Source organism: Condylura cristata, unplaced genomic scaffold, assembly GCF_000260355.1.
Source record: "Condylura cristata isolate star-nosed mole 26May11 unplaced genomic scaffold, ConCri1.0 scaffold00017, whole genome shotgun sequence".
NCBI lineage: Eukaryota > Metazoa > Chordata > Mammalia > Eulipotyphla > Talpidae > Condylura > Condylura cristata.
Genome location: NW_004567118.1, coordinates 13,160,116 through 13,183,656, shown reverse-complemented (window position 1 = coordinate 13,183,656; position 23,541 = coordinate 13,160,116). Strand labels below are relative to the sequence as shown.

The following is a 23,541-nucleotide window of genomic DNA, read 5'->3' as shown; positions in this document are numbered from 1 at the left end:
CACAAATATCTGTTGGAGTGTCTTCTTTCACTTCTTTTGGGTATATGCCAAGCCCAGAAGATCTTTTTGTTTTTTAACCTCATCATAAATGGGATGCTGTGGTTCTGGTTGCTATGGTAATTTATATTGAAATTAAATTTACTGTTAGGCTCTTTTTCCTTTTGAGCATATATATTGTGCATTTTCTCACTGTTGACACCGTACTATTCTTGAGTAGATTCAAACCCCAAACATTTTAGTCATGTTATTTGCAATTTCCCCATAAGATCGAGTGTGTGAACTTGTTTTCCTAATCTATAGTGTGAGTGAAAAATTTTGCCTTTAGATAATTTTTAGTAATCTTGGATTTTCTAAAAACAACTAGAGTTGTTTTTGTGAAATGTTTTCAATTCTTGTATGTACATCTGAAATGCGAGTCTGTCCATTATTTCCAGTTTTTCTTCGGTGTACAATTTAATACCTTAAATGAGCACTGCATTTAGGAAGAAATTAGAAGATATTTATGCAAATAAATGTCACAGGACATAGTGACAAACTCATTTTTATCCATGTTAGTGCATTCACAGTACATACTAGATTGATTTTTCATGCACTGTGCACACAGTTACATTTTTTTAATTAAAATTTTTTATGTCATTCTTAATTTTGTGCATTTTTTTCGTCTCAGTTGTAATCCCCATGCGCTTCCCACCACCAGTTCCCCTGTGTGCCATCACGATAGTCCAGTGCACTCTTCCCACCCAAGTTCTGATCCTTTCCCCTTTCCACCCCCATAAAATGTTTCTGGTTTATGGTGGTTCATTATTTTCATTTTTACTTTATTACATTTGTTTCTCTCTTCCCCCCCCCCCAATCCCTTACACTGCTGCCATGAGTGAAACCATCTGGTATTTTTCTTTTTCTTTCTGGCTTATTTAACTAAGCATTATATCCATGTTGCTGCAAAAGGTATGAGTTTATCTTTTTTGATTGCTTAGTAATATTCCATTGTTTATATGTACCACACCTTTTTAATCCAGTCATCTATTTTTGGGCATTTGGGTTGATTCCACATCTTCCCTATTATAAATAGAGCAGCAATAAACATGGTGTTGCAGATGTCCTTTTGAATCGATGTTTTTGTGTCCTTTAGGTATATACCTACTAGTGGGATTGCTGGGTCATATGGAAGCTGTATTTTTAGCCCTTTGAGAAACCTCCAAACAGCTTTCCATAGTGGTTGTATCAGTTTGCATTCCCACCAGCAGAGTAGGAGAGTTCCTTTTTTTCCACATATAGTTGTTTCTATAGCTAGATTTTCATATTCAATAAATTTACCTTTATTCTATTTTGTTAATTTTATGAAGTAGTACTGCATTGGTAAGGAAATAGCCATTGAGGAATCTTCATGGATATTTATTCAGCTTCTTTTCTTCGCTTTTCATTTGTTATTGGACACGTTGAAGGACATTCACTGTTTTTCTGTTTACTTCATACCAACTCAGCTATCATTGTTTGTTCTAGTTTATTTCTCCAAGAAATTTATTTTGAAATATACTTTTAACAGTCATTCTTTATGTGTCACATCATGCCAATGTTAGAAAAATAAAGCTAGTAACTTCCGTTGACTTATTTGTAAGGTAATACTTTGTATGATGGTGGGAAGAAAACCTGCAACTCCTGCTGGAATCTTTTCTTGCCACTAGGGGCCCAGGTTTTTCTTAACTGTTAAAACTCTAGGAAAAACTCCCAGGGTTTGCAGTCCCTTCCTTGGAATTTTACTTTGTGGATCCAGCTCATTTCCCAGATTCCTGAGAAGACAGATTTAAAACTAATACAACTGAATTGTATATTTGAATATTTTCTAAAGGAGACAGTGTAAAAACCTGTTTGGCTAATCTATACTGGAAGTAAACAGTAATTTGAATTTTATGTAGCTGACTTCTTAGGCAACTGACCTGACTTCTTAAATCCCTGGAATTGTAAAACTAATGTAACTCAGAAAGCACCAACTTTACATTTATAGATGAACTAAACTTCTGTCCAGTATTTCAAATTTTTCCTTTTATGTGCAAAATTTAAACCCTGAAATTACACATGATAAAGTGAAAAAATATTTATTTCTACTATATCTTCATGAACTTTGACATTTAAAAAATTAGTGGTAGATTATGAAAACTATGAAAATGTCAGTGAATTTACAGTTCTTACCAATTTGCTTTGAAAGTCTAAGGAATGACATTATTTAGTAATTTGTATTAACAGATTGAAAGTGTGAAAAATTTAGACATGAAAAGAGAAAGTTGCCACCTTGTGATATGTTGCCCTTAAAAGTATTCAGCAAGTAGAGTTGTAGTAAACTTTAAATGTTACATTTTAGAGAGAAGAAAACTTTAGAAAGAAAAACCTATGGTGTGTTAAAGAGCATATGCTTTGGAATTTGATTACTGGTTTGTCATTTCAGACTGTGACTTTCAGTAAGTTATTTAACATTTCTGAGCTTTTGTTTCCTTATTTTGTAAAGTAATGTTAATACCCTCATACAACTGTTGTTTGGATTAAATGAGACAATATGTGTAAAGCACCCGTACTGTGCCTCTGACATCGTATGTGCTCGATAAATGCCACCCTCTGGTTACTCCAAATGTATGAAGTTGTAACTGAGTCTCGTTTTTCTGGAGAGTTTGGAAAGTGGGAGACTCAATTTAATATTAAGGCCGAATCTGTAAGTATTACTATCCAAGCACAAAAAATCTATTTTTTCAGGGTGACCTAACTATAAAGAGAAAGTTTGGAAAATGTACTTCTTTAGTGAGAAGAACAGTAGTTAGCATTTATTGCGTGCTTGCTGTATGCCAGTTCTGCTCTCAGTGCCTTGTTCATGTTAACACATTCACAACGACCACAGTAGGTAGATGACATTTATTACCCTCAGGATGCAGAAACTGAGATCCAAAGAGATTAGCTTACTCAGGCTTATCCCATTTTTAAAATTTTGGAGCTGGCCTCCAAAACCAGGTGGTCTGGTTTACGTACATGGTTAAGACATTTTCTTGCATAAACTTCACTGAATGCCTTGTTTAATGTTAGTAACATTTGCAGAGTATTTTATCCTCAAAAACACATCCATCTTTGTATGGTTATTACTATTAAAATGATTATAACCATTCTGATATTTTCAACAGGATGAATAAGAACAACTGTTTGGTTATAAAGACAAACTTATGTAGGCACCAATCTTTGCGAAAGTAAATATGACCCTTTTAGATGACTTTTAAAATTATTGTTTTCAACAAATTATAAAACGTAGTTGGATTACATGTATTTTTGTTGTACCCACAAAGGAAAACTTGTGAATTTTTTCTTTCCAAGTTGAAAGAGGGGAGTGCCTTGAGTGCTATAAAGGCTTGCTGTGGTTGACGGCCTTTGTCTGACTTTGTTCCAGCTGTGCTACAGTGCTGCTCTCCTTCGACCCATATGGATGCTCTAAGTAGTTGCGTCACTCCCACTGCCTCTTCATATGCTCACTGCAACTACTTCCAGGTAAGATTCTTAGAGCATGCCTGGATATACTCTGTTCTTTTTGTCCAATATTATTGACCTTGTGGAGTTTCAGGGTGTAGTTTTCTTTAGTAGCCAGAGGTGTGCTGTGGACTATGGGCCTACCTAGGTTTTCTTAATTCTAAAAAGGAGTCGATTCTTCTAACCTGTACCATCTGATAGAGCAGCCACTACCCACAAGTGTTTACTTAAATTTAAATTAATTAAACTTAAATAAAATTTAAAAAATATTTATCAGTCACACCAGCCACCTTAGTCTCATTTGTCTAGTGGCTGGCAAATAGTGCAGCACAGATAGAAAACATTTCCATCGTTGCTGAAGGTTAGTTTTAACAGTGCAATTCTAGGCTCTTCCATAGTAAAATGAATGTCCAAAAAAAACAAAGGAAAGAATTTTATAGTGGGGTACAGGTAATATTTTTTTAAGGCGATAGAAAAAATGTTAAAAATGAGGTGTTAAAAAAAGAAATGGTTTCTTTGTTGTAAGCAAGTATTCAACTGTCTTCTTTTTTATTAGGAAACAGTTGTCATGATTTAAATCTTCTAGAATAAGATGTTTCCAGAATAAGATTAATTTTCATGCTTTGTGTTTTGTGCTGTCATTGCTTAAAGATTGGATTTATGTGATTGCTTTTAATGTCATCTAACTGGAATAGCATCTGTTGTTGAGAGTATCTGACTAGTACATTCCAATAATCAAAAGAATATTCCTTTTTTTAAAAGAAAATATGCATGGGACGTCTTTATACACTTTGTTGCTTGAAGTGTGTAGAATTCAAACCAAGGGGACTTAATTGGACATTTTTAATGACAGATTGAAGTTTCCAGCATGCTTGCCCAGTCTTTTCCTTTTTACTTAAGAGACATATCTGTTCCACAGCTTAGTTTCTCTTGTCTGTAGTCGAGACACTGTCCTGTAGATCATGCTGGAGATGCTCTGACAGTATTTGTAATCTATTACGCTTATGTTTTAAACAAGTCATTAAAAACCTTTTCTTACTACAAAGACAATATGTTTATTATAAGAAAATAAAGATAAGAACTATAAGGTTCAAAAAAGGGAAAATGTTTCAGATACCATTCTGGAAATAAATGCAGTTAGTTCAGTTGGACTGTAGATATTGGTGGCAAGTATGCGTGAACGGCTGGTATATTGTAGTGGGTAAGAGCTCTTCAGTCGTGCAAACCTAGGTTTGAAATTTGGCTGTCACTTATTTTACTGTGACTTTGGATAAATTATGAAGTTTCCTGAACCTTAGTTTCAACATCACTTCAAAATGAAGCTTACCACATTTTCCTGCCTTCTTGTGAGCACTACATGAAACGTATACAAGTTTTGCTTAGCCTTAATAAGTCACTAAATGGTGTTGCTAATTACAGTAAAGACGTTTGATGCTTTTATCATTTAAATTTACATTTTTTGGCATTAATGTCATTCAGATCATTGACAGGCTTACTGGTGTGTTTGGCAATATTGACCCATGGCATGCTTTATTTAATCATAACTTTGTATTTTAGGTTTATAATCTGATCTTGTCAGATTGAATGCATTGAATTGTATTGAATTGATATGTATTGAATGCATATTCTGCCCATAGTTTTGTAGCAGCAACATGAACTTATTACGTGTTTTACTTAATCATTTTTCCTAGGTATTTTATGTTTTAGCTTATTTGACTATCAACAAACTGAATGCCTATCTGTACAAAAACACTATTTACAAGCGAATACCTCTTCAAGATATCTGTCTAAAAGTGATAGTATTTTTAGCCTATTGTTTCATTATTAAAAAGAAACAATCTCAGGAACCAAAGGCATTCAATATTCCATCCATTTTTTCCCCCCAGATCATTTGGAACAGAATATTAGTACCTCCCCATGAATCTATAAAAGTACTGGTGGACTTGTGAGCATCCTGTGTATGAAATTTCCTTACTACATTCCTCAAACCATATATGATAGATAAAAGTGATATTTTTGTCTGTCAAACTTTGTGACAGAATTTGGCATACAGGTATTTTATCAGCAAATAGATATTTGGGTGCTGTAGCCTTTTAATTGTGTGTACTTTGATCCTGAGAATTATTGGTCCACTCCAGTAATAACATAGTGATTCCCATATAATAGTTGCTAAGGAATGTTAACAACAGACTTAAAAGTACCACTGCTGAAAACTTGTTTGGAGTCCAAATTTTCAAGAAGCTTTAGTTTAAGTTTTATCTATTTACATTTAGCACTCATCAGCCTAAATGTTGTTGCTTTCCTCCTTAATCTCATTTTGATTTTCTATCCAAACAGTCCTATTTTCTCTTTTCTCAGAATCCTCCAATGCAATCCTCCTATCCAGTTGAATTTCTGCCTTCTAGTTGGCCTTGCAGTGCTACTGATGAAAATAAAAAGACAGAAGTAAACCTAGAGGCTGTTTTTCAGATAGTAGATGAGTTGCATTCCTCCCCTAAATTGGAGATGGTAAAGGTGGAGCCTGTTGAGAATCAGTGCCCAACACCTCAGTCTAACAGAGGCCAACATATTCTAACTAATTCAAACAACAGCAACCCATCTTCCACAAGTCAGGCTAGCCAGCTGGAGCCACTTACTCCTGTAGGCTCAGATATTACATCCTTTGTGGTTGGAACAGAACAAGCAATTACCTGCTCTCTACCACAGTCACCTGAGTACATCTATACCATCCACACAGCTCAACCTGTTGAAAATACTACAATGCAGGAATCTACAGCCATCCAACAAGCTCATGTCAAACTGAAGGAACAGCTAAGTCATAATCCATCTCCATCATCAGTAGTGTTTGTACAGGAAGGGCTACCATTCAGCTCACACCAGGTAAGGGGGCAAAGAAAAATTCCTAAAAAAGTTCACAGTATCTGGGTTTCTTGCTAAAGACTGTTCTAATGGAGAATTAGTCCAGATTTTGAGTTTAATACTAATCCTTTATGCTTTCCAGAAGGATCATGTCCCAGTGGTTCTTCACAAAATATCCAGAAAGTAATAACCATAATCCACTATCTTGTTGCTCAAAGTCAACATTTAGAGAGGTAGTCTGAACATTGTGGTATAAAACTTGTTTTATGAAATGAAAGCATCTCTTGAGTTTTGCTTCCTATCTTAATTTCGGTGGACTAGGTGTTTCTGTTTGATAAAATGCCACTTCTTAGAAGGGATGGTGTGTGTGTGTGTGTGTGTATGTATGTAGAAGAGCTGGTTTGTAGGTGGGGGGGTGGAGTGGGGTATGTGTGTGTGAGAGGACTCACCAGAGACAGAATGGGTAGATGGGTAGAACGGGAATATTTAACTGAACTACACTAAGGGAAGCAGCAGTAGGTAAGACAGGAGAGGTTTGCTGCTCCATGCGGGTCAGCTCCCTGATGAGGGATCCGTCTCAGGGAATAGTGGTGATAGCACTGAGACTAAACTCGTTGGGCCACCAGGGAGGCCCCAGCAGGGGTGGTTTATCTGACAGATAATATCAAAGCTTTCTCAGGTATTTGTAGCATGGAGGTGAAAACGTGGTTGAAGGTTTTCTCCTAATTCTCATAGATAGCATAATTGAATTCTTTGACATGTGAGCGCACTGTTTGAATTTCCTTACTAATATCTGCATTCCTAAAGTAGAGCTTTGACTTTGTTTGAGAGACATATTCTAAAGATAAAATTACTTTTTCTCTTTATTAAAGATTATTACTTTATTGCAACTAGTTGATGACCAGAAAATGAATTATATTCTAAGTAAAGTGCGTTCAAATTATTCTAAATAAAAGTATACTTAAAATCACTTTTTGTGAATGAACCAATTTTTTCCAACTTTATTTTTTTTCTTAATGATAGCTTGATAAAAGATTTTTTTCATTTTGTGTTTTTTTTTCTTCTGTAAAATGGAGCTGAAAATTCCTCATTGTTAAAGATTCCCAAAATAACTTTTTGGCAGTTTTTTTTTTTTTTTTTTTTAGTGCATTTTTTTTTAGCTCTAATTTTAGATCCAAATGTCTTAAGGTTTCTAGGAACCCATTGTTTTGTTAAATCCAGCTGTTGAGATCTTTATATTATGCTTAGAAAATAGTTTTGTCAATTAAGTGGCCCAAAGAATGCCCATTTGTTTTAGATATACCTGTGGAAAAAACACAAAACTTGTCTTTATTCTTATTTAGTCACATATAGAATATTAGATTTTTATACCTTTAAATTGCATTCACACAGTTAATTTTTCTTTAAAAGTTATTTGAACATCACAGCTTTGGGAAGTTTTTAATTTCTAAATTTATTTAAATTCCAGCCATATTATATAGTTTTACTTAAAAATAAATTATGAAAAATAGAATATTTCAGAAGATGATCAATTGATAAAGGGATTTGACATTCTAAAGAAAACTTAGGAACTCCAAGAAAGACGCTCATATCTCTTAAGAAGGGCAGGTCCAGGTTTATCAGTGCTGAAGTTAAAACAATTTTGAGGACCTTTTTAAGACAAGGAGTGCAAAATTAGTGGAATTAAGTTTTCACAGCCCCGCTGATAAGATCCAACAGGATAACTCCTGTTGTCATTCTAATATCACCAACAGGAGGGGAGGGGAAATCTAATGGAAAAAGATAGTAGTGTTATCAACCAGTTATAAATTTGTGTGAGAATTTTATATTCAGGGAAACCAAGCTCTAGGTAAATTTTCTTCTGATTTATTCAGAAAAAAAAAAAAAGAAAAAATTTTCTTTTTGAATAAATGGTTAAGCTCCTTTTATATTTCAGTAGTTTATATATTGGAAATATACTATCATATATTCAAACTAGCTCAACAAAATCAAAGATTGTATCATTCTCCTTTTTTCCCCTTTGATTTAATTTATTATATGGTAACAGAGAAGTTGTGCCAGCTATTATGAAGACTATATGATAAAAAAAATGCATATAAAACAGTGCAGTGAATGGCACATGCTAAATAATATAAAAATTTGTTGCTATTGTGATAGTATCATGATAAATTGTGAAATCTGCACTTGTATGTGTGTGTGAGTTTCAAAGACTGAGAAAATGAACTCAAAATGACAGGCATTATAATTCACTTTCATATCAAATACACTGTTAAATTGTTATTCTATAAGGAATTTTTGTTTTTCTCTGTCTAAGCATTAAAGAGTTTTATTTCTTCAAGATTTTTTCCATAATTAAAAAAGTATTTTATTTTTAATAGTATTTTAGTTTATTATACTAAGATTAATGGACATACTCTCACATGATAGAAAGTCTCAAAAGCATGTTTGTCGGATCACACTTCTATAATAGAACTCCTCTCCTAAAATATCTTAAGTTTTAGTAGATATTTGGGGGTGGGTAGAAATTCATAATGATGAGTTGGCTTTCCTGTTTCAGGTGGATGCCAGTATGAAATGCCAGACCAATCCACCTGAGAATATCTTGCCTTCAGAACAGATGGGATTCCTTATTTCAGATATGGGGCCTGTTAGCAAGCCTAGTAAAGATACAGGTTTATCTACTCCAGTCAGATACAGAGAGCGAAGAAGCAACTCACAGCAAGGAAAATCCCCTGGTAAGGATTATCGTGCTCTAGAATGTTACAAGTAGATCCATGATATAAATTAATACACGAACAGTGATTTTTCTGGGTCTTAATTTATTAGTCATAATTTTATTGTACTTATATTGCTATTATAGTTTTATATATTTTTATCACTTGCCCTTGTAAGATATGTAAAGATACTTTTCCAGTATCACATGTAAGTATTTAAGCTTTCAAAAAGAATGAACATGTTTAAGCTGAGAATTTTGTGTTAATTAACTTGGGTTAAGGAAGCATGAAAGGTAATTGAATAACTGTCTTCAGATGCCAAAGACACTGTAACTGTAAATATACTTTTTTCTTATTAATAGACTATGAGGCAAAAAAAAGAATGCACTTAACTGGGCCATGAAAAGAATTACACATTAAAAGAGATTATCCTGAGCACATGATAAAGATACTGTACAGCCTGACACAGTATCAGTATTTTTCTTTTGGGTTATAGGAGCCTAAAATGAGTTTCTGTTTTAGGCACATAAGTTGGTTCTCCTCTGTTATTTTTTTAAGATTTATATATTTATACATATAGAACTGGGGTACAGGCCAGAGGTGCAGGGTCAGTGAGAAGATACACCAGAGACAGAGTGGGGAGCAGAACTGGCAGATTTACGAAGATCAAACTCATGCTGCAGCACTGATAGGCCACCAGGGGGCCCTACTTTGCACTTATTTTTGGATCATTCCGCAAACTTGATGAGAGGGGTATTGTCATTATTTTACAGATCAGGAAACCTAGGTTGAAAGGATAAGTAGCTTGTTCAAGCTCACACATTAATTAGCTAATATTCTATCGCTGTTGATTCTGTGTTTTGATGCACTAATGATTTTAAGTTTGATGTAATCCTGTTTTCTACTTTTACTGTTTATTTCCTGTGCTTTTGATATTATATCCAAGAAATAATTCCTAAATATGGTATCATGAAATTTTTCAACTTCATTTTCTGCTATGATTTTATAGTTTACGGTCTTATATTTATATTATTTTTAAAGATTTGTTTATTTATGCATACAGAACTGGGGTACAGGCCAGACGTGCAGGGGGTGAGAGGATTCACCAGAGACAGCATGGGGAGCAGAACAGGCATTTCAATGATGTACACTGCTGAGGGGAGTAGTGGGCAAGACAGGAGAAGTCTGCTGTGCCATATGGGTCACCTCCCTGGCAGGAGATTGAATTTGTGCTGAGGTAGCTGCAGCCGGCTTTGCTGTGCTATACTTTACCCCATTGCACCTCTGGGGAGGGCCACATTTAAATTTTTAATTAATTTTTATATATGGTATTAGATAAGGATCCAATTTAATTCTTTGGCATGTGGATAAGGCCATTTTTCCCAGCATCCTTTGTTGAAAAGCCTGTCCTTTCCTCGCTGAGACAGCATGGGGAGCAGAACAGGCATTGAAGTGCCTGTTCTGCTCCCCATGCTGTCTATGTGAGTGTTTATTTCTGGTCTCTGTTCTGGCCTGCTGGTCTGTTTGTATTCCTTTATACCAGTACTATCTGATCTGTCAGTTCTACATTTGTAGCACAAAACTAGATATGAACACTATATAAGTGATTGGTTGTGGCCATGTTCCATATGTGCTATGAAAAAATATTATTTACAAAAACAGGTGCTGGGCCCAGTTTGACCCAGTAGTTTACCAACTCCTACACTAGATTTATTTTACTACACTTATTTCTAAACAACAATAATGGAAGCCAAAAATAATAGAATCACATTTTTAAAATACTGAAAGAAAAATGCAATCCTAAATTCTCTACTCAGCAAAGATTCTTCAAGAATAAAGGCAAAATTAAGGCATTTTTACTATTTATTTTTTAGAAGATTTATTTTTATTCATGTGTACAAGAACTGGGGTATAGGCGAGAGGTATGGGGGTGTGAGAGGATTCATCAGAGACAGAGTGGGGAGCAGAACAGGTAGATCTACTGAAATACACAGCTGAGGGGAGCAGCAGGCCAGACAGGAGAGGTCTTCTGTGCCTTGTGGGTGAGCTCCCTGGCTGGGAGGGACAGAATTCATGCTGCAGTGCCTATTGATAGCTTGATAGCAATGACTTTAACCCCTGCACCACCAAGGAGGCCCCCAAATTAAGGCATTTTTAGATAAAAAAATTTCATTGAATATACCACAGCAGATGAGTGCTAATTCTACCCTATAGAATTTCAGGAATAAGGAAGCTGCAGTCTAGATAGTGGTTAAAAACTGGGCTTTGGTGAATTAAGGATACATAGTATAATTTCTAGGGTAACTACCAGTATAATAGAAATAATCTAAATGAAGACGGGGGTGGGGATGGAGTGAAAAATAAAGAAGACAAAGAGAAAACAAATAGTAAAATAGTTTATCCAAATTCAACCAATACAATTATCACATGTCAATAGTCTTATTTAAAAACCCTAGTTAAAATGTAGAGACTTCTAGAGTGGATAAAAAAGCAAATCCCTTCTGTAGGTTTGACTGCAGGAGGCATGTAGGTTGAAAGTAAGCAGATGGAAAGAGATTCAGTACCATGTAAACAGAAAGCATGAGAAGACTGAACTTCACTGCTACATTACAAATTCCATACTAGTTCACATAAGTTAGGTTGCTGTAACAAAACAGAATGGTGACTTAAACAGTTTAGATGTTTATTTTTCTCTCGTGATACAGTCTGAGTGTAAGCTGTCCAGAGCTGATGTGGCGGCTTTACTGTCACTGCTAGCAGCCCTCAGGTGTTTCATGATTAAAGATGGCTTCCCACTCTCTCCACATGTTAGTGAAAGGGCTTTTGTAAATAGCCTTTTTATGAGCATAATCATCACTTATGCTCACATCAGTGTGACCAGAACTTGGAAATGTAGTCTTTAGCTGAGGGCAGTTTGCCTGTTTAAACAATATGGTGATGTAAAGGAAGAATAAATATTTGAAGACAACTAGAAGTTATGTGCACTAAGAGAATATGTTTATATATGAAATACAGTGTTATATTCATAAGACAGAGTGTTCCTACAAACCAATGTGAAAAAGGCAAACCTATAAAATTATATTAATGTGAAGTTCAAAAGAAATACATATAGGCAATAAACATGTAAGAGGACATTAGATTCCTCAGAGAAATCACCACTCAGAAATGCAAATGAAATCAACCAAAAAAAATTTTTGCCAATTTGATTGACAAAAAATGATAATGTCAAAGCTTGATAAAAATATACAGTAGGGCTCTCTCTGGTGGCGCAACGGGTTAAAGCACCATACTATGAAGATCTCAGAAGCTACTGCAGCATGAGTTCAATCCCCAGCCAGGGAGCTGACCCACATGGCCTGGCAGACCTCTCCTGACCTGCCTGCTGTTCCCCTTAGCAGTGAATTTCGGTAGATCTGCCTGTTCTGCTCCCTGCTCTGTCTCTGGTGAATCCTCTCACCCTCCGCATCTCTGGCCTGTACCCCAGTTCTGTATGAATAAATACACAAATGTTTAAAAGAATTTGGAACTAGATAAATTAGGATAAATTCATGTAATGAAGTTCTGTGCAACCATTTAAGAAAAAGTAGCTTGATATGTTGTTACCTGGAAAGATAGTATGTTAAGTGAATAAAGCAAGTTGTAGCACAACCCACTTCCTAGAAAGAAATAAAGGAAGAAAAGTGTATACCGTGTAATTTTAGAAAATGTCTGAAGTATATGATAAAACATACAAATAACAGTGGTTAGCTCTGAGAGAATAAACCTGGAAATATAGAGGGATTTTTTAGTTCTCAATTTGTGTATGAATTTGCACTATAGATCATGGGATATTTTCACTCCCTTTTTGTATCTTTCTAGAGTTTTAAATTAAAAAACAAAAATGCTAAAGTAGTCCTATGGCATGATTATAAATCAAAACAATAGGAATGAATATTTTCAAAAAAATATAAAGACCTGGCATTATAAGACCTTAATTGAAGTGAATGTAAGATTTAAATATTATCTGATTTTTGAGGCTTAGCTAAAATAGATTAAAGCTAACCTTATCCCACATCAAAAATGCCTTTCCAAGATTTCTGAGAATTCCTAGGTATCACAGTGGCTTTTATTTTTGAGTTTTTGCTTTGGCTTCCTTCCAGACTTGTCTGTTCTCATCTCCTGGAAGCTGTTTTCTTCTCTCTGCCCCATGCCATGTCAGATGCAGAGCTTCTCCTTCTTCCTTGATTTCTCCCCTTCCACAAGCATTCACATTAGTTTTTTTATGTGTTTAGTGCCCTTTTCTGAAAGTATGGGGAGAAGAAAGGATTTGCATTTAAAATACTGCAAATTTATAGTGGAAAGTAAACCTTCCTTTTTAAAAGGCCTTCAGTCACTAAACACTTACTCACTTTTTTTTTGTTGTTATGACCACAGGTAATATGGTCTTGTTGTCTTCTTTCTTGCTTGCTTTAGTATCCCAACTTATCTTCTGTCTTTTCTCTGTTATTTGTCTATTTCCTGAATTCTGTGTCTTAACTTAGGTAGAGAAAGTTAGGTATCTCTTCTATTTCCAAATGTCCTTGAAGCCTCATCTTCCGCAATCAAAGCAACCTATCAAGATATATTTTCAACAAATATAGTTATCTCTCCAAGAAGAACTCTGGTGCTTGCTGTTAAAATAATAATACTTTCCTCTTCTTCTTCTTCTTTTTTTTTTTTTTACTACATATCATGGTTATAAATGTAACTATAAGTGTAACTTATAAGTGTAATGCATTGATTATTAACTCTTCTTGTTTTGTTTTCTTTCCTTAGTAAAGTCTTATTCTTTAGTCAGTGGTGTTAATAGATGAGTTTTAATTGACCTTGGCTTCAAGCTGTGAAACATAACAGCTGTGAAATATTGGCATTATGATAATCTAATCATTTTTTTCATTTTATTAGGGGCAGGGAGCAAATAACATGATTAAGCTAAAACCTCTGTTAAAAAAAGTTAACTTTTGTGGGCCCTCCCTGGCAGCTCAGGGGGTTATTAAGCGCAGTACTATGAAGCTATGCAAAGCCCCTGCAGCACAAGTTCAATGCCCGTCCAGGGAGCTGACCCACATGGCCCAGCAGACCTCTCCTGTCTCACCCACTGCTTCCCTCAGCAGTATATTTCAGTAGATCTGCCTGTTCTGCTCCCCATTCTGTGTCTGGTGAATCCTCTCACCCCCTCATACCTCTGGCCTATACCCCAGTTCGTGTATGCATAAATTAATAAAAATAAATCTTAAAAAGTTAACTTTTATAATGAAAATGTCAGCAGAAATACAATTCATAAAATTGCAAATTATTTTTCCTTGATAGAGTATAGCCTAACAGTGGACCTATGAAAACATGGCTATGTATAAGGCATTAGGAAACCTTAATTAAAGTATATTGCATACTTGATAGGAAGAAAGCTTTTGGTGTTAGAGAAACCTAAATTAAAATTTGGATTCTACCATTTACAATAGTAATCTTTGGACATAATTACTTATCTCTAGTGAGTCTCAGTTTCTTCATCTGTAAAATGAAGAGAATAACAATCTCAAAAATGTAACTGGTAGTATGATGTCTGGTGCATAGTAAATAATAAGCACGTTGTAGGAATGGAATTTTAGCAATAATTATTTTCATTATACTTGTTAGTCTTATCTTTTTATTATTAAATTCTTTAAATAGTCTCATTTTACTTAATTTTTTTATTTAAAAAATTTTAAGGTTTATTTATTTATGCATACAAGAGATACAGGCCAAAAGTATGGGGGATGAGGGGATTCACCAGAGACGGAGTAGGGAGCAGAACAGGCAGACTGACTTAAATACACTTCTGAGGGGAGCAGCAGGTCAGATAGAAGAGGTCTGATGGCCCTCTAACTCCTTGTGTTACCAGGGAGGCCCTAAAAATTTTTTAATAGAAGTAATACTGCACTATAACATTGTATGAATTTCAGATGTGCATGGTTTCACTATACATTCCTGTGAACTCCCAGTATTGTCGGCAGTCTTGTATTTCCCTGTTCCCCAAAGTCACTCTATCATAACCTTGTTTCAATTTTCAATACCTCTCATCACTTTTTTCTCAGCTATAAGCTTATTTCTTATTTTACTGAGAAAACAGAAATAAGAGAACGCTCACATTTTCCACCAACAAATCTATGACTCTGCCTCTAGGTGTAACCCTATACTCCACTTTTCTTTCTAATGGAAAATGACCAATCCTTCCATTTGTGTACCCATCCCTTTTTTTGTGGACACACAGACTTAATACTTACACTTATCTGCCCTTACTTTTCAAGATAATCGTGCTTAGCCTTTTAGGTTAAATAATTTCCATTGACATGCAAATACACCATCATAAATTCTATGTTAAAAATAATTCTTTCAGGGCCCTCCCTGGTGACACAATGGGTTAGGATTAGGACACAGCACTGCAAACTGGCCTGCAGCTGCTTCAGTGTGAGTTCGATCCCCAGCCCCGGAGGTGACCCACATGGCACAGCAGACCTCTCTTGACCCGCCCGCTGCTTCCCTCAGCAGTGTACTTCGTCAGTCTGCCTGTCCGGCTCCCCACTCTATCTCTGGTGAATCCTCTCACTGCCCCTGCACCTCTGGCCTGTACTGCAGTTCTGTATGTGTAAGTAAATAAATCTTAAAAAATCAATAATTCCTTTCACCTTTCCTTCATTCATATTTCTATCACTCCATTTTTCTTTTCCCCCTTAAAGAAAAGCTCTGTTGAAAGCATGTCTTTACCTCACACATGTTTTTCAATCAGGTTTTCATTCCTGCTACTCAGTGGAAACTGCTTTTTCAAGATTTCCAGTGACTGTCACATTGCCAAATCCAGTGATCTGTTCTCAGCCCCCATTCTATATACTAGAGCAGTATTTGAGCATTCTACTTCACCTGTCCTGGGCTGCTTTGTTTACTTTGCTTCTGGAACATTATCCTTTCTTGGTTTTGCTTCATCTTCATTGGTCACTCCAGTTTCTCTTATTGAATCTTTATCTTCTAAATGTTGATAAGTCCCACGTTCAATTCTTAGACATCTTTTTTCTATACACAAATCCTAGATGGGCTACACCAGTACCATTGCTTTTACTATTATCTTTTTAGTGATGATTCCTAAATATATATCTTAAATTTCTATCTCTGACCTCCACACTTTATACCCTATTGCCTATACTAGCAGTACATTTTTGTTTGGATGTCTAATTGGTGTCCCAAATTTAGTAGATTCCACCCTCCTTCAGTTTTACTTATTTTAGGAAATAGTGCTTCTGGTCTCCTCTAGTTAACCAAAAGTCTTGGCATCTTCCTCCTTCCACATCCAGTCCATCTGCAAATCCTGTCAGCTTTCTTGTAGTATAAATCGGGAATCTGACCCTTTCTCATCACTTTTACCTGCTGTCACCATGGTTCAAGCCGTGTTCTCTTTTACCTAGGTGACTACAATAACTTCTTAACAAATCTTCCTCTTTCTACTCTTGGCCCTCACAACCTTTCTTCATACAGCAGTTGACACTTGTAAAACACCATTTCTCTGTTAAAGGTTGCCAGTGTCTTTCTATCACAGGTAGAATTAAATCTAAAATTCTTACTGTGGTCTTCAAGGCATGGGATAATTTGACTTTTAGCAATTGCTCTGGTTTCATCTCCTACCAACATTTCTCTCCCTCTTACATTTCAGACAGCATCCTTTTTTCCACTCCTGTTTGAACACACCAAGCATATTTCTGCCTTTCTACTTGCTGCTCTTTCTGCCAGAAATGTTCTTTACCCAACACATGACTTGTTCCTTCCTTCCATTCAGTTCTCTACTCAAATGCCAGTTATCATAGAAAGCCTCTTGACCATGCTATCTGGAATCGACCTGATTGACTAAGTTCTCCCCTCCCTGCACCTCTATTATTTATTTTTGTTTTCTCTCTTGTGGTTCATGTTACTATTTAACATTTTCTGCATAACTACTTAACATTTTCTATTTATCATTTTTCTCCTCTTTTAGGAGTAAGCAACTTATTTTGCATATTGCTGCATCCCTAGAATCTGGACTATTTCCCTGTGGCTTTCAGTATTTGTTGAATGAATGAGTTAATTGCCTTTTCTTCCATCAGATACCTTTTTATCTTACTGATGTACTTTTTCCTTGGGGGAAAAAAAAACAATCTTTTTAAAAAAGCGTGGTTAAATACACATGACATAAAGTCTGCCATAGTAATCACTTTGAAGAGAAGAGTTCCATGACATTAAAGACATTCGCACTGTTCTACAGCCATCACCCTCATCCTTACTTTGATTTTGCTAGACTAAACTCTGCATTCACTAAATAGCTTTGTATTCCGTCTTGCCTGTCAACCTCTGGAAACCACTATTCCACTTTCTGTGTCAATGGGAAATTTTTTCATTACCCACCAGAATGTATGTTTTGAACATTTTGAGAATGAAGCCCCTCCTTAGGTTTCTTTTAGTATTTATTGAATAACTATCCTGATTTGGTACTATGGTAGGTACCCCAGAGATACAAAAACAGTGTCAAATACAGTTCTGTTTTGCTGGAAGCAAGAATTGTATACATCTTCTTAATAATACTATTCCATATCTCATTATTAAACTGTGACTTTGAAAACTGAGATGAATGTTATTTTTTGTAGCTTTTTCTGCTTTTTCCTTCTTTTTGCCTGGTCATTTCAAATTGATAGGGAAATAAAACAATTTCAGATTAAATTCACATAATATGAAATTAGCCGTTTTTTGAAGTGGTAAGTTCACTGCCACTTAGTGCAATCAAAATGTTGTGCAACCTCTGCCTCTATCTAGGTCAGAACATTTTCATTTTTCTAGAAGAAAACCCCATATTCCTTAAATAGTTGCTCTCCTATCAATTGGTATTCTGTCTTTATGGATTTCTCTTTCTGGATATCTCATATAAATAAAATCATACAGTATGTGAACTTTTGCTTGACTTATTTCACTTAGTGTGTAATGGGTTCAAGGTTCATTCATGTTTTTGCATGTGTATCAGAACTTTATTCCTTTTTATCCATTCATCTGTTGATCGATATTTGGACTGTTTCTACCTTTGGTTATTGTGGTAGTGCTGTGGTGAGCATGCACAAGTATTTGAGTATGGTTTTTTTCTTTCGGATATATACCTAAAAGTGGAATTGCGGGGTTATATGGTAGTTCTATGCTTAGCTATTGTGGAATTGCCTAAGCATGTTCTGTAATGGCTGAACCATTTTATGTGCCCACCAGCAATGTAGAGGGTTTCAACCCATTTCTCCAGATTTTCACCAATACTTGTTATCTTCTACTTTTTATTATTATTGTTATAGCTATCATCGTGGATGTGAAGTGGTACCTCATTTTGGTTTTGATTGCATTTCCCCCGTGACTACTGATGTTGAGTATCTTTCCATGTGCTTTCAAATTGATAGGAAAATATACAATTTTAGATTAAACTCACATAATATGAAATTAGCCATTTTTGAAGTGGAAAGTTGACTGCCACTTAGTGCATTCAGAATGTTGTACAGCTGTTCCCTCTATCTAGACAGACACATGTATATCTATTTTGGAGGGAAAAAATTATTTCATCAACTGTTGCAGCAGTATTCTAGTTTATGAAATTTATTGTTTGGTCAAATTTCTCTTAATTATAGCCCTATTGTATATTATAAGAACAAGAGTTGGTAAACTATGGCCCATAAGTTATGCATGGTTTTTATATTTTAAATGGTTGAGAGAGAAGTCAAAAGAAGAGTATTTGTGGCGCATGAAGAAAAAACTTGAAATTTAAATATTAGTATCCATTAATAAAGCTTAATTAAAACCCATTCACTTACTTATTTGTAGTTGCTTTCACACCACAGCAGCAGAGCTGAGCAGTTGCAATAGAGGCTACAAGGCTACAAGGCCCACCAAGCCTAAAAAATTCACTGACTTTTTCAGGAGTTTGCTGACACTATGTTCTTACTTTCTGCAGGCTGTTAAAACAAAAATACCATAGATTCGGTGCTTGCAAACAGCTGAGTCTTATCTCTTGGTTCTAAAACTAGGAAATCCAGGATTGCTTGGTGAGAATCTGCTTCTCGTTCATTTACAGTCATCATCTTTGTCCTTACATGGCAGGAAGAGGAGAAGTCTTTGGTATCTCTTTTTTAAGACTGGTAGTCTTATAAGGACTCCACCCTCAGTAACTAATCACATTCCAATGGCCCTGCCTTCCAACACCATCACATTGGGGGGTTAAGTTTTTATAAAAACCATTGGAGGTAGAACACAAAGATTCAGTCAGCTGCATCCTTTATTAGAAAGCCCTTGTTTCTAGTTTCAGATCATTTCACACTCCTGATCACTGATGGCCAGATAAGCCCTTAAGAGAGTAAGGTACTTGTGAAGAGGCTCAAAATAGGGAAGTACTCAGTTTAGTTCTCATAGATGACCAAAAGTTTTTTTTTTTTTTTTTTATTCATAGATACTAACACCAAAGCTAAAGTACCAATGAGAGTATAACAGGGTAGTCCCCAGAAAAGGGGAGGTTCCAGGTTTCCTACCCTACCCAAAGGAGGGTCTAGCTGAGCTGGAATGAGAAGCATCTGGAGCGGAGACTGAGGAGAAAGGAAGCAGGATGGAGAGCAGGAAGTAGAGCTGAGGGAGGCACATGGAGACATGTGAAGAAGAGGCTGTTGTTTCTTGGCCCTGGATTGATTGAAACAGACTTGGGTGAGAGACCCATGGGGAGGTTCACTGTGGCAGCGTTCATCTTGATTTTTATTTTGTTCTTTTCCTCCCAGACTTGTCTGGCCATTTCTGACCCTTTTCTATGGGTCCCTGCCAGAAGATGCTTTAGACTTGTGGCAGCTTTCAGGCCTTGCTTGGGCAAATCCCTTTTGGGTGGACTTTTTTTTTTTTAAAGATTTATTTATTTGTTGCATACAGAACTGGGGTACAGGCCAGAGGCTCAGGAGCAGTGAGAAGCTTCACCAGAGACAGAGTGGGGAACAGAACAGGCAGATCGAGGAAGTACACTGCTGAGGGGAGCAGCGGGCGGGTCAGGAGAGGTCTGCTGCGCCATGTGGTCACCTCCAGGGCAGGCGGGAATCGAACTCATGTGGAAGTGGCTTTAGATTCTCAGTGCAGTGCTTTAACCCGCTGCGCCACCAGGGAGGGCTTTGGGTGGACTTCTGCACACAGGGGATGGGAGACTGTGGGTGTTTGATTTAGAAACTATATTCTTTGTCTTTTCGGTATTGCACACTGATTGTATTAAAGTTTCTTTCCATTGAAGGTCTTACATGTTTTGATGCAGTGGACGGCAGAATCTATTTATGTTTGGGGATCCAAGGGGTGACCCTCTCCTTGTAACAATAGGAGCCAAGTGTCAAATTTCTGAAGTATCACTTGAATTTCAATGCAGTCATTAGGCATAAGGTTCAACTCTCATAATACATTATTTGTGGTTAAAATAAGGGAATTTGGTGAAATCACCTCTGTAGATTCTTTTTGCACTAAATTCTAAACTATTATGACTCTAACATTAACTGTTGGAATGCTCAATAGCCCATTGAATTAACAGAGGTATCCTGTAGTCCCAGGATTTATTAATGTCCTTCTGTAATAGAATTATCTTGAGTTTGTCTGGCCTGTTTAAGCTATCTAAGGGGCATCTTCTCATACTTCATTCTTTGATTTTTTTTTTTTAAATAAGAGACTTGACAGCTGAGTTGAGTAGGTTACTCATATTGACTTCAATAATGTACATTTTGTTAAAAGGAGACTGTTAAGCATAGTCATTGTCATGCTGCGTGTAGGCCTTTGTAAATGCATATTGACTTAATGAATTATCTTTTGAATCAAAAATATCAATTTTTCCAGGGATGTTAACTCTAAACTGGATATATCCAGATGCTATTGTGGAAGCTATACTCTCTTAAGGAATATTTACTTTATTTCTTTGTGATTTATTCAATTATTTATCAAGCAAATATTATTCCTGGCACTCTTCCAGGTAGATTTTTGTTTTATATTTAAATAGGGAAACTGAATTTTTAAGAGCAAAGTTCAATTCATACCTAAAGAATGAACTTCCCATTTTTGTAGCTATTAGATTATGGATGAGATTTCATTAAAGGTGATAACCCCAAAACTTTAGAGGTTGCTTTCAGTGGGAATTAACATTCCAAAACAAGTAGATGCAGTACTCTTATCCCTCAGGGCCTTTCAGCTCTCAAGCCAACTGAGCTGCTATAATTCCCAAAATCCTTGTCTTCTCTGATGAGATGGCTATGTAAGGTTCTCTTAATGGCCGTATAAACCTCTGGTAGTATTAGGCTAGTCTTTGTCTTTTTTGTATTTTTAGTGGTCTCAGTACTTGAGCTCCTTCCTTAATGAAGGAAGCTCACTTTAATAAAATTATTGTGTTTAGATATTTATTATTAGAAGATGTGTTCCAAATGCTAACTTAAAGCTCCGTCATTAAGGTTAGGAGGGTTTGTTTATCGCACTAGACAACTTATTTTTTTCATTATAATCGTCTGTTTTTTACATCATTTTGTGCCTTTTTCTGTCTCAGTTGTAATCCCCGTGGGCTTCCCATCACCAAATCACCCATGTGCCATCACCATAGTGTCCCGCGCACTTCCCCCACCCCCGTTTTTGATCCCATTCCCCACTCCACCCCCATAAAATGTCTAGTTGTTCATTATTACTATTTTTTCTCCCCAGTCCTTTACGCTCCTGCTATGAGTGAAACCAACTGGTATTTTTCTTTTTCTTTCTGGCTTATTTCAATAAGCATGATCCCTTCCAGCTCCATCCATGTTGCTGCAAAACGCACGAGTTTATCTTTTTTGATCGCTGAGTAATATTACACTGTGTATATGTACCACATCTTTTTAATCCAGTCATCTACTTTTGGGCATTTGGGTTGGCTCCATGTCTAGAGAACTCATTTTGAGGCAGTTATCAAACTATACAGACTACTGTTATTCAAACATGCCTGTCTCTGATATATTCTTGTATGTTTTTTGAACCATCAATATGATAGATTTTTTTTTTAAAGATTTATTTATTTATTCATACAGAATCGGGGTACAGGCCAGAGGCTCAGGGGCGGTGAGAGGCTTCACCAGAGACAGAGTGGGGAGCAGAACAGGCAGATCGACGAAGTACACTGCTGAGGGGAGCAGCGGGCGGGTCAGGAGAGGTCTGCTGCGCCATGTGGTCACCTCCGGGGCAGGCGGGAATCGAACTCATGCGGAAGCGGCTTTAGATTCTCAGTGCAGTGCTTTAACCCGCTGCGCCACCAGGGAGGACCCATTGAACCATCAATATGATAGAATTTTAATAAGCAGTTGTTCACTGAAAAAGTATTTGTCGCTGTTTAATCTACCTCCCCATATGAGAGCTATAGTTGCCTTACTAGTTTTTACCTTCTTATTGAGAATTCCTACACTACTTTGAACATTTGGGATTTTTTTTTAAGATTTATTTATTTATGCATACAGAACTGGGGTTCAGGCCAGAGGTGTGGGGGGTGAGAGAAATCACCAGAGACAGAGTGGGGAGCAGAACAGGCAGATGAGCGAAGTACATTGCTGAGGGTAGCAGCAGATTGGTCAGGAGAGGTCTGCCTGCCATGTGGGTCACCTCCCTGGCTGGGGATCGAACTTGTGCTGCAGTGGCTGTGATAGCTTCATAGTACTGTGCTTTAACCTGTTGCGCCACCAGGGAGGGCCCTATTAGGAATATTTTTATTCCAAAATTTTACTTTAATATTATCTATTACCATATGATCTGTTCTTGTTCTGATATGGAACTGAGGTGTTTAGAGAATGATTATAATTAGGTGTTCACTCCTATATCTTTTGGTTAGCTTAAAAAAAATCCTGGTGCCTGGGTTGCACTCTATACCAATCCCACCAGAACTTATGGGATAAGAACCTAAATATTTTTCAAAAGGTCCCCAGGGGATTCCAGTGTGCAGCACAATTTAGAGCCTCTTGGCTTTACTACTAGCCAGATAGCTTACAGATTCTTCTCCCTATTTGTCTGTTTACTCTTTAGGATTTATTAGATGGTATTACAATAATGCACTTCAGTTAACTTGAAAAAAAAATGATGTTATACAAATACAAGACACTACTGTTCTTATTACCACTACTACCACTAATTTCATTGCAAAAGGTAACTTGTGATAAATGTGAGTTTTATCATTTTGGCCTTTTTTTTTTTGCCATTTTAAGTGTACACTTCTGGGGCATTCAGTACAATCACATTGTTGTATTATACTATTACCACCATCCATCAGAATTTTTTTTTCATCTTCCCAAACTGACATTCCATATTCATTACAAAATAACACTCCTCTCTGCAGCCATCATTCTGCTCTGACATTTCATATACATGGAATCACAACGATTTCATTCTTTTATAACTGACTTCAATTAGTATAATA

General features: G+C 36.2%; 1 protein-coding gene across 1 annotated transcript in view; it reads left to right on the top strand.

The window, feature by feature from the left end:
• The window catches only part of HSF5 (heat shock transcription factor family member 5), a 35,818-nt gene that overhangs the window by 10,865 nt on the left and 1,412 nt on the right, over positions 1 to 23,541 (top strand). The window contains exons 4-6 of the mRNA XM_004684421.1: positions 3,425 to 3,522; positions 5,860 to 6,381; positions 8,918 to 9,095. Of these exons, the coding sequence (XP_004684478.1) occupies positions 3,425 to 3,522; positions 5,860 to 6,381; positions 8,918 to 9,095 (798 nt within the window). The remainder of the gene's footprint in view (positions 1 to 3,424; positions 3,523 to 5,859; positions 6,382 to 8,917; positions 9,096 to 23,541) is intronic.